At 37.0% G+C, this 14,992-nt stretch overlaps 1 protein-coding gene across 1 annotated transcript in view; it reads left to right on the forward strand.

Moving 5' to 3' along the window:
• LOC120221383 (eukaryotic translation initiation factor 4 gamma 3-like) overlaps nt 1–13,285 on the forward strand; it is a 211,283-nt gene extending 197,998 nt beyond the window's left edge. The window contains exons 11-13 of the mRNA XM_039218750.1: nt 5,452–5,560; nt 11,944–12,783; nt 12,881–13,285. Of these exons, the coding sequence (XP_039074681.1) occupies nt 5,452–5,560; nt 11,944–12,783; nt 12,881–12,900 (969 nt within the window). The 3' untranslated portion in view covers nt 12,901–13,285. The remainder of the gene's footprint in view (nt 1–5,451; nt 5,561–11,943; nt 12,784–12,880) is intronic.
• Nucleotides 13,286–14,992: the final 1,707 nt, after the last annotated feature.

A 14,992-nucleotide genomic window follows, 5' to 3' on the forward strand; every position in this document is an offset into this window, starting at 1 on the left:
ATCCCAATCTCTTTAAGTGAGACAGAGGACACTTACTAATATATGACTGGTCCTCCTGTGAAGTTCGTACAGAATTACCAGTGCACAGATGTGACCAAGTGGGACAGAATTGCAGCACAGGCCCAAATGTGTTGGGTCACAGAAACCTGTTAATGGTGGTGCCGGTGAGATAGTACAGGGGAGGGATTTAAAAGCTTTGGCTCAGAACCAAATATACTTGGTTTCAAGTCCCAGTTCTACTACTTAATCATGTAACTTTAGCCAAATTACTTAATTTTCCAGAGGCTTAGTTTCCACTTTAAAAATGTAGAAAATAAAACCTATCGTGTATAGGTACTATAAGATTAAATGAGAGAAAATATTTAACATTGCTTAAGCTCAGGGCATAGTAAGCAGTCAGTGCACACCACATGTTACTAGTATTGCAGTTTTTGATATTTCGGAAGGCAAAGAGAAGGACTGGAAGCGTCTGGGAAGGCTTCACAACAGAGATGACATTTAGTATGAGTTCCCAGATTGGTGTTCACAAAATGAAAAGAGAGAGGGTATTCAAGGCAGAGGGACAGTGTGTGCAAAAAACTGGCATGTGGAGATGGGCAATTAGACAAAAGGCTATTACCACTTCAGGTGATGAGTTAGTTGAAGGGAGAGGAAACTTAGAGAAATATTTAGCAATTGGTTACTAAGTAAGGATTATGGAAAGAATGACCTTATAATTTGTCATCTAAATTGGGGTAGTTTTAGAATGAATGGGGATGCTCTGGGTCATTTTGCTGGGACAACGGGCATAAACCAGTACTGTCCAGGTAAATGGGATGCGTAGTTCCCCTGCGTGTCAGAGGGAACAGTCAGAGGTGACTTTTCAAGGTTAGATACTGGATTTATAGTAAAATATAAGATGGAGTATACACTGGAGTGTCTGGAGAGGGGGACAAATAAGTTTCATTTTGGCAAGCATTCAAGATAAGAAAGTTAATTTAGGGAAACTCTATGAGGTTTATGTGAGGAGAATGGAAAGGAGAAACAGGTTTTTGCTGCTAGATTTTTTTACCCTACATTGAATTTGAAATGTCCTCTTCCTTAGTTTTAAAAGAATCTATGGAATAACTCCTAAAGATTTTATATCTCAAAAATATAAAACTTACAGGTGTGTGTATGTATGCGCCCATGCAGATGATCACAGTACACAGACGTAGGTGGTGGATAGACGTCATAGAGTACTAGAACACTTGTTGCATGTCAGCACTCTGTCACTTGGAATTATGACCTCAGGTCAGAATTTAAGTCCTTTTAACCCCTGCTTTTTCATCAGTAAAGTGAAGGATTGTACTAAGTAATCCCAGAGTTCCCTTTTAGCTTTTAAATGTTAATGTGGGAGGGGCTCCTGGGTGGGCTCAGTTGATTAAGCTTCAGACTTCTGCTCAGGTCATGATCTCTGGATTCAGGTTTGGACCTTCTGCTATCCGCACAGAACCTGCTTCAGATCCTCTGTCCCCCGCTGTCTCTGCTCCACCCTTGCTCACGCTTTCTTTCTCTGAAAAATAAACATTAGGAGCACCTGGGTGGCTCAGTCGGTTGGACATCCGGCTTTGGATTAAGTCACGATCTCGTGGTCTGTGGGTTCACACTCCGTGTTGGGCTCTGTGCTGACAGCTGAGCCTGGAGCCTGCTTCACATTCTGTGTCTTCTCTCTTTATCCCTAACCCTGCTTACTTTCTGTCTGTCTGTCTCTCAAAGATAAATAAACATTAGGGGCGCCTGGGTGGCTCAGTCGGCTAAGCGTCCGACTTCAGCTCAGGTCATGATCACACAGTTCGTGGGTTCGAGCCCCGCATCAGGCTCTGTGTTGACAACTAGCTCAGAGCCTGGAGCCTGCTTCTGATTCTGTGTCTCCCTCTCTCTCTACCCTCCCCTGCTCATGCTGCCTTTCTCTCTCTCTCTCAGAAATAAAAAAAACATTAAAAAAAAAAAAGATAAACATTAAAAAGTAAAAAAAATAAACACTAAAAAATGTTTTAAAGTGGGAAAGAAGGAATATTTCTTTTACTTTTCCTCAGTATCACAATTTCTCAGCTGTATCTCTGTTGTTGATAGCAATAGGCACAAGGAACATTTCTGTATTAAGAAATGTGCTAGAGGGGTGCTTTGGTGGCTCAGTCAGTTAAGCATCTGACCTCGGCTCAGGTCATGATCTCACCACTCATGGTTTGAGCCCTGCATGAGGCTCTGTGCTGAAAGCTCGGAGCCTGGAGCCTGCTTGCATTCTGTGTTTCCCTCTCTCTCTGCCCCTCCCCTGCTCTCCCTCTGTCTCTCTCAAAAATAAATATTAAAAAAAAAAGTTAAAAAAGAAAAGAAATGTGCTAGATGCCTGAAAGTTTTTATGGCTACAGATAATCTGTTCTCTTACTTAAAATGAACAAACTGAGGACTGATGAGTGGGGGGGGGGGGGGGAGATGGGCATGGAGGAGGGCACTTGTGGGGATGAGCACTGGGTGTTATATGGAAACCAACTTGACAATTAACTATTTGTAAAAAAAAAATAAAAAATAAAAGTCCATTATGATTTTGGCTGGGAAAAATAAATAAATAAATAAAAAATAAATAAATAAATAAATAAATAAATAAATAAATAAATAAAATGAACAGTTAGGGGATCCTGTTTAGAATTATAGAGCAGGGTTGTTGATTTCATCAGGTCTGTCTCCATTAGGATCCAAAACAGGCTACAGGCTCTGACCTGTCAGCACAGAGCCAGACACAGGGCTCTAAGTCACACCATGAGATCATGACCTGAGCTGAAGTCAGATGCTAAACCCACTAAGCCACTCAGGTGCCTCAGCATTTTAAAAAAATAAAAGCTTGCTTAGCAAGACCCCTCTTGGGAGATTGCCATTAAGCAACGCCTCCCCACCTCCCACATTATGAGGAATAGGGGAGGAAAAGGGGATATCTGTCCCTTACTCTAATTAGTCAACACTATAAGTGAAGACTTTGTGTAGTTATTTCATTAGGAAAAAGTATGAAATTAGAGGTTAAGCTAAACTTTTGAGATTATTCTTAATTAAAATTAATCTAAAACAAGGTGAGAGTATTGAATTGTATTGATGTGAATTTCATTTTCTTGATGCTTTCAGAGCCTTAGAGAATGTTAAAGGTGCAAGGACTTTAAGATCTTTATTCAGTTCTTTTGCATTTTACAGCTGATGAAACTGAGAGGTCCTTTCCTAGCACTTTGTGGTTCTAGAACCATGTACTGAATATTGAGATTTGGAACTGTGATTTAACCAACAGGTTTACCTCAGTCCTTTCTTATAAATGCTTATACATAAAATCTTCCTAGGACTTTGTTGATCATAAAATGTCTATGCAGTTGTCTCTTTAATATATTAAAGATATTTTAATCTGAGCTTGAAAAACTCTGTGATCAGTACAAATTTATAGGCATCAGTAGCCTTTTACTGTCTTACATATTTCATCTTATGTATAGATGTCATTTTGGTGACCTAGTTTTAACAATTACCCATTTTTTGGGTTATTAATTTCCTAGGTAACTGGAGTTAATATTTTCTTCCTTTTAGGTAAATGGTAAAATTTACAGGTCTTTCTTTCCTGTTTAAAAAATGCTAACTAACGTAGAGTCCTTCGTTCTAGAGCTATTTTCAGCCTTAGAATTGAACTAAGTCTGTATTTTCATTTATAGCTATGAAGTCCTAATTTTTGAATTTTAATAACAATGTTTTCTCCACCAGTACTAAGGATTCAGAGTAGAATAATCATGGTAGTACTTTTCACTTATTTTTCCACGATTCGAAGTGAAAACAATAACTGTCTTCATTTTTTTTATATACGGAAATATAATTTTAGTAGTGTTCATTTAGAAATAATTGTGGAATATGATGAGCACTCTCATGATCTAATGAATAGATAAAGTAATAGTATTTTTTGCATTCCTGTCTCTTATTCTGTATTGCACAGATAAAATCAAATATAAGTTGCATGTTGTACATTCTTTTTTTTTTTTAATGTTTTGTTTATTTCTGAGAGAGAGAGAGAGACAGCATGAGCAGGGGAGGGTCAGAGAGAGAGAGAGAGGGAGATACAGAATCTGAAACAGGCTCCAGGCTCTGAACTAGCTGTCAGCACAGAGCCCAACACGGGGGCTCGAACCCACAAACCGTGAGATCATGACCTGAGCTGAAGTCGGATGCTTAACCGACCGAGCCACCCAGGCACCCCATCATGTTGTACATTCTGAAAGCATTGTTACTTAAATGACATATGATAAATGGTATGTATCTGAACAGATTATTTTATTTTATATTCCTATTCTAAATGAGACTTACAAATTTGAAAATATTTTTTATTAACTCTGTGTTTTATGTGGTCCTACCCACCCCATATTCATTTATACCTTAATTTCCCCTCGTGTCTAAAACACACACACACATGCACACACTGAGAATCAGAATTGTGTAGGGACTCTGCTCTGGTAGCTCTGATAGAATTCAGCGTAGGAGATTTTAGCTACCAAAAAAAAAAAAAAAATGACCTTAGATCTCTGAGGAGAGACACTGCTTTGTTTTGTGGCATTTGTGTAACCCTCAAATCCAGAACAAATGCTTGCTGGGAAACTGATGTAGAATGAGTGTTTTTGTCCTTTCTTCTGTTATTCTCGTTTCCTCTAAGTTGAACGATGGCTGCAACTTTTTCAACCTACTCTGCTAGGATTTTGATGGCCACTTCTGATTCCAGAGAAGTGGTTGGGTGAAAATGAAATTTACTTTTAGTTCTGAATAACAAGATATTTTACCCAGATTTCTGACTCTGAAAAGAGTATCCTTCACCAGAATCTAAAGACATTTTAAAGTGAAAATGCCTTAGATACTTAGAAGTTACATATCACCTGTGTGATTATATGACAAAATTCACTCTTCGGTATTGTTTTCTCGAATTGGTGACTAGTTTTAAAACATCATAACTTGTCCAGCTTTGGTCAGGTGAACGAGAACCACTTTGCTAGGTAGTTTGTAAGTGAAGTTGCCTGGATCCCTTTGCTCTTTGGAAGGAGATTAAATTATCTCTTAGATGTGATGTCTACTATTGGGTGGAAAAAAGTCAATTGTTTCTTAGAAGGAACCCTGGAGAATGCAGTTTATACTAATGATTTTTGTGCTTTCTTCTCTTGCTGTGGTTAATAGTAATACTCATCTCTTTTCCTTCCCCTTTCCTGCTGCCTCTTTACTTTTCTTCCTGTTTTCTGTACTTTTTGAATTATTAAACTGGCCTATGTATTTTTTTCCTTGCTTTCCTTTTGTTTTATTTTGTTTTGTTTTGTTTTAAATTTTGTGATCTCCTGCCCCACTCTGTCTTCTCCACTTGCTTGGGTTCCATGTTGCTAGTTTTTATGTTCGCACGCTCATTATCACCCTTTTTTGTACTTCAAATCCCAGCAGCTGTCCAGCCAGGTCCCTGAGCACAGCCCTCTGGTTTATGGGCCCGTGGAGAGCGCTCATCTGGCTGCCAGTACCCCTGTCACTGCAACTAGCGACCAGAAGCAAGGTTTGTGTATAACTGTTTTCTTCCCTCTTTTTTATATGAATTACATTCCCCTCAACATTTAAGGGTAAGAGTGAAACATCTGAGTTTACTTAGATACTAAACAAAACATTGACATGGAATATCAAAGTGTTCTACCATTAGGAAGGTAAAGTAGGGTTGATTAGTAGAATTTTTTCCTGTATTTTATTAATGTCTCACTATTTACAGGTCAAAACTTGGTTGCCTGGATCTGTTAGGTTTTTTTGTTTTGTTTCATTTTTTTTGTGAAGGGAAAACAATGTTGGGGAAATAAATCGAAGTATGTATTGCTTTATAAGAATAACACAGTTTTATTTATATATTTAACATATTCTTTTGTATCTTGCTATTTTTCAAAATATGAAGTATTTCTCAGAAGTTTGTCTCTGTAGCCTCAGTTCTATAGTGCTGAGTTTATCCTAGCTCTGTCATGCACTAGTATTCGGTCTTGATGAGTCATTATGCTATGGATCTCAATTAAACCAGGGTCTCTACTCCTGTTTACCTTGAATATGAAGTGTAAAATGTTTGTTGAAATAAGTATACATATTGCCTTTTGGATTACAAATAGAAGGCTGTAAGGGAAGTTTCATGTCAAAAAATGAGAGATCACAGTCTTTGTTTCTTGGTGAGTTGGATTTAGGTTGACCTTAAGCAAAATTGGGAAACAGTTGTGTGTGATTAGGCATAGGAGAAAGCAGGTGATATTGAGCATGCTTTGATGATATTTCTGACTTCATTCCAAGAATAAGTGGAAATTACAAGTGATTTCTAACTTTTTAAATTATTCATTCCTCCCTTGATAGCTGGCTGTTGCTAAATATACTTTCTAAAAAATTATGCCTTAAAAAGTACTTGGGAATTGGCACATAACCTAAGTACTGGTATTTAATATTATTGATTTTTTTTACTGGACTGCAAGTATTAAGAAACCTAGTAAACTTGACCAAAGACATGTCCTGTATTTTATTTAATAAATTTTCTAAGCCAAAATACAGGTATTAAACCCTAACCTGGCATGCTTCTGAAAGTTACTCTCTCAGATGCTTCTTTTGGCAGTGTTCAGAGATAGACATGCATGCTTAGAGTTAAACTTTTTAATATGAAAGCCATTCATCTTGCAGGAATGTACTTTGTAGGTATTATGGAAGACCACTTTCTATCTCTAGTGATAGAGCATTTTTGAGCCAAGAATCAGAATGTTTTTATCTGAGTAGAAAAGAATTTCCAGGGTATTCTCTTCAAAACTGTATTAGTTTTTCAGAGTTGTAATCCCTTTGCTAGTTAGAATTAAGCATATTGAATACTTAACCATCAAAAGAGGTCTCAAAGCATACCTGTCCTCTATGAAAACTTCAGCTGGGCCACGATATAAAGAATTCATAAGATGTCTTAATGATGATAGCTCTGTCCTGCTACAATTTTTAAATTTTAAACACCTTCACTTTGTCATATTTATACCTTGATTTCTTTCCATAAGGAAGAATGCAGAATTACTGGTTTCCTCCTGGTTTTTTATGCTTAGTGGAACTTTGAATAGTAAACATTTCAGATTGATGTTTGATATAAATGAGTGGATTGAAAATGTTTTAGTTTACCTTGATGGGAAGAAAAACTTGAATTTTAAGTATATTTGTAGTACTTATAAATAACTCTTTGGAGGACTATTGCCATCACATTCTTATTACCAATTATTTTCCAGAAAAATCACTTATTTCTAATATTCCATTTTTTTTCCCTAATGTTTTATTTATTTCTGAGAGAGAGACAGAGACAGCATGAGCAGGGAAGGGTCAGAGAGAGGGAGACACAGAACCTGAAGCTGACTCCAGTCTCTGAGCTAGCTGTCAGCACAGAGCCAGACACGGGGCTCGAACCCATGCACCGTGAGATCATGACCTGACTCGAAGTCAGACGCTTAACCAGCTGAGCCATCCAGGCGCCCCTCTAATAATCCATTTCTAATTGTACCCATAGCTTGCCAATATATAGAATAGTTTGCAGAGTAATTTTTAAACCAAATGTATATAATCAAATAACATTAGAAAGAGGCCCTCAATTTTCAGAGAATTTTTTTATAGTTAACATTTTTAAAATTTTCTTAACTGTAGGCTCCATTTGAAATTAAAGTAGGATGCAAAAAAAAAATCTTATTTTCAAAGATTGATAGATCACTTTCAGAAATAATAGATTCTGCATTCTTTAGTCAGTTGGTTTTTCTCTCCATGAAAATGTCATTACTGTGGGTTTACGTTGGGTAATAGAATCTCATGTTAGCCCCAAAGTCTTATACCAGCTTGATATACCTAGATACTTTTTTCCATAAACTGTTTTCTTTTTCCTCAATTGGAAAAATGTGGGATTTGGAATCATTTTCAAGTTCCAGCACTCTCCAGTTACATGACTCTGGACATATGACTTAATCTGTAGAACATTCCATTTCCCAATCTGTAAAATAGGAACATAATACTTTCTACCCCAGCGGTGGTTATAGGAATTAAAGGACACTATGTATATGTGGTATTTGACCCAGTTCCTACTGCTGAGTGTTTAGTAAATGTTCAATAGCATTATTAGACTTCGGTTTCCTCAGAGGTTTTGATATGAATAGCTGACATGGTTACGTGAACACCAAATTGGGACATTTCCCATTTGTTTGGTGCTTTATAAAGATATGAAAGATACAGGGAAGAACTCACCTTGGTTTGTAGAGAGACAACCATTGATGGTTGAATGAATTAAAATCATCAGTTGGTGTTGATGATGTATGGACACAGCTTGAATGATTGTTCTTTGACATGGTTTGAGTAGGTACGTTCAGATATGAACAGTGTAATACAAATAAAATTTTTTGTGCCTTAGTCTTTGTTTTAGTGCCTTTTGAAAGCACTTAGTATAGAGTAGGTATTCAGTGAATGATATTCTATTGTAATTCAACCACTTACAGCAATGTAGTTCAATTGGGGCCTCCTGAAGTTTAGGACAGGGCTGTTCATTGTCACATCCTTCAAGTTGCAGGATGCTTACCATTCCTGGTCTCTGCCTATTAAACGATAGTAGCATCTTTTCAGTTATGTGAGGCTCATGACAACCAAAAAGCACCCATCTAGACAGTTGGTTCCATTGCATTCATTGTAGAAACTATGGATACATAGAGACTTTTCCCATGTGCATATGCATATGTTAGTAGTGTATATATATATATATATATATATATATTTTTTTTTTAGAAAAATTTTGAAAATGTTTATTTATATTTGGGAGAAAGAGAGAGAGCACGTGGTGGAGTAGCAGAGTGAGGGAGACAGAATCTGAAGCAGGCTCCAGGTTCTGAACTGTCAGCACAGAGCCCGATGTAGGGCTCGAACCTGCAAACTGTGAGATCATGACCTGAGTCGAAGTCGAAACCTTAACCGACTGAGCCACCCAGGTGCCCCTATATTTTTTTTAATTACCAAATTAGGTTTATGTTCTACATACAGTTTTATGCCCTGCTTTTTAAAAAACATATCTTTTGGGGCGCCTGAGTGGCTTAGTCGGTTAAGCGTCCGACTTTCGCTTAGGTCATGATCTCGCGGTTCGTGGGTTCGAGCCCCGCGTCGGGCTCTGTGCTGACTGCCAGCTCAGAGCCTGGAGCCTGTTTCAGTCTGTGAATCCCTCTCTCTCTGACCCTCTCCTGCTCACGCTGTCTCTCTCTCTCTCCTAGAAATAAATAAAACATTAAAAAAAAAATTAAAAAAAAAAATAAATAAAAAACATATCTTTTATTATAAACAACCTTCCATAAAAGCCTATTTTATTATTTATTTATATTAAAATTTTTATTCATTTGAGAGAGTGCACATTCATGTGCCCACAAGTAGAGGAAAGGCAGAGAGAGGGAGACTCCCAAGCTCAGTGCAGAGCCCAGAAATGGCTTGATCTCACAGAACGTGAAATCCTGACCTGAGCCTAAAGCAAGAGTTGGGTGCTTAACCGACTGAGCTACCCAGGCACTCCTAAAAGCCTATTTTAAATGATTGCATAATAGATCATTATATTGCCCAGGCTATTATTTGTTTAATAAATTCCTTATGTTAGACATTTAGTCTCCTTATCTCTCTTTTGTTGCTGTTATAGTGTTAATATAAATATCCTTAAATATTCCAAACCTCTATCTTTGCTCCCTTTTGCATGATTATTTCTTTAAAAAAATTTTTTTAAATATGGAATTTCTACAGTTTCCTAAGACAGCCAAATGCTATAAATGTTTTTAATGCAGTATATTAGATTTCATACTATCATGGCTCTGTAAAGCATACTCTTAATAATAAAAGTTCTGAGATAAAATCAGTGTTCTGTATTTACTGTCATATAGTTTTCAGCTTTCTGTATCGAAACTTGAGTGAATTAAAGGAGTTTTATTTCAGAATGCGGAACTCTCCCAATAAGTTCTTTTTGTTTCTAATTTTCTTCATTTTTTTATTTAAAATTTTTTTTCAATCTTTATTTTTGAGAGAGAGAGTGTGTGTGAATGGAGGAGAGACAGAGAGAGAGGGAAACACAGAATCTGAAGCAGGTTCCAGGCTCTGAGGCACAAGAGCCAGATGCAGGGCTCAGACTCACAAACTGTGAGTTCATGACCCCAACCAAAGTCAGATGCTTAACCAACTGAGCCAACCAGTTGTCCCATCTAATTTTCTTCATTTTAGATACTTCTCAAGCGTACATAGAAATTTCAGTCCTAGTTCTGTTTTTGCTTTTAGTATGAGAAATTCTGTTTTTCAAAATTAATAATAGAATTGACATACTCTTACTAAATTATTAATGTGAGAATGTTTAATTTTCTGTAGCTAGGTTTCATTCAGTGGTCATAAAGGGTGTTATTCTGATGTGCTTTCACAGTGTTATAATTTAATCTGGACGACCCATGTAGCAGTTACTCCAGTGAGTTGGCAATTATTTTCATGAGCAGTATTTTAATAAATGCGTATTCATTTATATGTGTTTCACACGTATGTAATACATAGACAAATTTTGGGGAAATATTTTTTTCTCTTACCCTGATAACTTAGTCTGAGAGATTTGACAGAGCCTAATGATTAGAGTTCAATTTAAAAATCACTGATCTCTATACCTGTAAATTAAAATGAATTTTAAGGCCAGCAAAAGTAGTTGCATTGAATGAGTTACCCTTAAAACCTAATGGTCACATTTACCACGTGCTTTTGTGAATAACAGTGTATTTTCTTTGACAGGCGTACTTAAGTACAGTAACTTATCCTAGGGACTCATTTTCCCTGATGAGTAAAGATTTCTGGCTGAGAAAGTAAAGTTCATTTCAGTTTAGATGGTCTTTTAGTAGGACTTAAAATTTTTGTTTGCATTTGAGGAATATACTCCTCCTAAATATCTGTTTTTCTGATGGAGCCTGTTTGTCATGCTACAGAAGCACAAGGCTGGAACACAGTCTCAATCTCCTCTGGCTTTATCCTCCCAGGGATGAATCCCCTATCAGTTTACCCGAAAGTTTAGAATATGGAAATTTTCATGAATTACAGTTTTTTACATGTTTATGGTATCCTTATTATGATTATCGATTTATCTTTCCCTCTCTCTCTTTCTTGCATCTATATACAGACACATTTCAAAAATTCTCAACTATTTCATACGTATTTATTATGTTCTTTTTTATTGGGCTTGATTTTTTGAATATCAACTTTGGCTTTTCCTTGAATTCTTACAAGATGAAATATTCATTTTTTTATTTCCGTGTTATTTCTGGTTAAATATGTTTCTTTCAAAAAATGAAAATTGGCTGAATTTCTAAATGAATTTTTATATTCAGGAATTTGATTTCGTAGATAATAATTGCATTGATAATAAATGACACCATGATAGCTTCTCCTAAAACATAGATTTTTATACAAGTAATACACATTCTTTACAAAAATTCTCCTAAATGCTGAAATAATAAAAAATAGCAGTCTATAAAAATTTTATCTGAGATGTTTTGCCTCTGTAGTGTATACTTGGTAAAAACTCTCCTATTGGGAGCAAGATACGGTAGAAATAAAGGTCTCTACTTTAAAAGAAAGCCTCATCCCCATTTCCTGAATGGCTTTGCTTGCTTTGATGAACTTTTCCATTATGTTCTTGATATAATTATTTGGCTCATTGATTCTTTTACTCTAAACTGTATATTGATGACCAAGTAACACTGGGTATAACTAGAAAATATGACAGTGTTTCTGGAGTGGCAGTATAAGTCTAATATTTTGATGTGTCTTCTTTTGCCCTTGATTTCGGGTAAGAGATGAAAAGAACTGGCCCAAAATGATACAGTATAATCTCTGATTCTTAAACTCTTGTTTTTTCTTCTACAGAAGAGAAGCCAAAACCAGATCCAGTGTTAAAGTCTCCTTCCCCAGTCCTTAGGCTCGTCTTTAGTGGAGAGAAGAAAGAACAAGCAGGCCAGACGTCGGAGCCTACTGCGGTAGAATCTGTGCCAGAGCTTCCTCTGCCTCCATCACCTACCACTGTTTCTCCACTTGCTCGAAGTACCATTGCTTCCCCCACCTCTGCTGCTCTTAGTAGCCAGCCAATATTCACCACTGCTGTAGATGACAGGTGTGAACTCTCTTCCTCAAAAGAAGACACAGTTCCTGTACCCAGCCCCACGTCTTGCACAGAGACATCAGATCCATCACCAACAGATGTAGTTGATGATGATATATGCAAGAAATCTTGTAATGTAGCACCTAATGATACTCCACTGATTTCTAGTACTAACCTAATTAATGAAATGAATGGAGTTAGTGAAAAATTACCAGCCACGGAGAGCATTGTGGACATAGTAAAACAAGAGGTGTTGCCATTGACTCTTGAATTGGAGATTCTCGAAAATGCCCCAGAAGAAGTGAAAGTGGAGTGTGTCCCAGCTCCCATTACCCCTTCCACAGTTCCTTCCTTTTCTCCATCTCCTCCAACTCCTCCAGCTCCTCCTCCTCCCACACCAGCCATTGTTCCTGCTGCTGCCACTAATGTTAGTATGGCCGGTGTTCCCACTGCAGTCCCGAGGGTCTTAGAAGAGGACGAAAGTGTAAGAACTTGCCTTAGTGAAGATGCAAAAGAGATTCAGAACAAACTAGAGGTAGAAGCAGATGGGCAAACAGAAGAGATTGTGGATTCTCAGAACCTAAGTTCAAGAAAGAGCCCCAGCCCAGGTAAGCTGTTGTGCCATTGATTATTTTATGCTTGCTGAACATGAAAAAGAAGCTGTGTTTGAGTTATTTTTAATTGGCTACTTTCCTTGATTTCCAGAAACATCAAATGAATGCTGAAATTCGTAGTCCTATTTCTTCAATGGTGTGTTTATGTTTTAGTGCAGCCTGCAAAAGAGTCACTCCATGGTCAAAAATGCAAATGAAATTTCAAATATACAAAATGCCTCCAAGTATATGTCACCTTACATGCGTTTTTTGTTTTTAGTTTTTTTTGCCTCGTTCATATGAGTCAGTTCCTCAGTGGTTAATTTTGTAGCTTTGGGACTGGAAACCAATTAAAACAAGCATACTACTCTGTAGTCCCTAATCCTGTCTTCTCAAAATTTTGAAGCCCGATCAATCTGTAAGGAACTCGCCTCTTCTTTAATCTTGTAATTAGAAAAGTAACAATCAGAAAGTTTATAACTAGTTCTGAAAAATAAAAGTGCCCTCTCTGATTACCTTGCAGGGAAGTTTAATGCTCTTCATTTTTTCCTTTAAAGGTTTCATTTTTTCCTATGATACTAATTTTATCATTATTGTATCATTAAAGTATTTTATGCTTCCCAATTCAAAATTATTTAATGTAGCATCACCTAGGATCTTAGTAATTAATCATTGGATTTTTATAATCATAATAAAAAAATTATCTGAGGCTTATCAACTAGAGTCAGTAGGCCACAATAATCTGGCTTTTAGCAAGTCAGCACAGCCCCTCTGGCACAGTGGTGCCCCAAGCAGTGTGATTGGCTCTTGGCATACCTCTCAGGTTAAATTACACAGTTTGACAAATGAGTGCTCCCCCAGCAGTGGATCTAGAAATGCACTTGGGAGGTTTTAGTCATCAGCATGCTTGGTATTTATTGTCTATTTTGAGCTGTGTAATGGGTAGGGAAACGTAATCAACAACCTGATCCTTTTAAGATACAGCTTTCTCACACATCTCACTACTTGAGGCATTTTCCCTATGAACGTTAATGAGAGACATCCGGTTCGTTGGAACAGTAGAACATCTAGTTGAACAGAGTGACCACAGCACTACAGCAAACACTGTGCAGCATTTGGGACGAGGAGTAAATGTTTGTATATCACCTGTTTGCTCAGCAGACTGGCCTCCATTCGCATCAGTGTTCAGAGTCCTCGCCGTTCTGGGAACGTTCTTCCTTACTGGGGTGATGACCTGGGCTTCGTGACAAAAGAGTTTTCATGTCGCTATAGGTGAATGCCCCCCAAAGAACACTTATTTGTTGGAGAATGATGATTTGTTCCATCCTTAATTGTTTCCTTTCACTTACCCAAGTGTGAGCTTAACTCCCAGGAGAAGCTCCTTGAAGACAAGTGTTTAAAAAAAAAAAAAAAAATCAAAACAAATGACAGAAAGAAAAACAAAATAATCATTAGGGAGTAAAAGTCAGAGATACAAACCATACCTGAGACCTGAAATAAATAAAGAAAGCTCACACCAAACTCATACTTCTACTCATTCCTGACATTGATTTTTCTTTTTTTCTTTAAGCAGTATGTCAGGTAGGTGGCAAGTCAGTCCTCAGGTGTACATGGACAGACAAACAGATTTTAGGGTAATTAATTTTCATATCATGGGTTTTTTTGTTTGAAATGCAAATACCCTTGGAGTTAGTAATACAAATCACTCACTAGCAGCTTGGTAAATGAATAGATACTTCAGCACTAAACCAGGGGATAGGTAGAAAAGAAAGAACTCTCTTTGCATGATAAGGGGGGAGGGTAGAGGTTGGTGTCAGGAAGTAAAGTGTCCTGGCATTTTTTCTAGTATGATGATTTTTTTTTTTACTGTGTAAATATATCGTAAAATGACTAGAAGTGCTGTAACATCCTTTCATTTCTGACACGCATCAAAATTCAAAGTGAATGAACCTGAAAAACCCATGTAACTGTAGCATTTTAAAAACTATAAAGCTACCAGAAACATTCCTGGCTCTCTCATTCCTATACAAATATTTTTAATGTTATTGCCATAAAAATTGACATTAAAACTTTAAATCATTCTTAGAGATGTATCCACTTGAAGTTGTCCTGTTCTTAAGAATTACAGTCTTCTTAGCACTTACTTATTTAGTGCCTTGTTTATGTTAAGAGATGAGGAAATCATAACAGTTTGATGTGGATATCAGTCTTATTATTGCCTTTT

This window comes from Hyaena hyaena, unplaced genomic scaffold, assembly GCF_003009895.1.
Source record: "Hyaena hyaena isolate Hyena2069 unplaced genomic scaffold, ASM300989v1 scaffold_780, whole genome shotgun sequence".
NCBI lineage: Eukaryota > Metazoa > Chordata > Mammalia > Carnivora > Hyaenidae > Hyaena > Hyaena hyaena.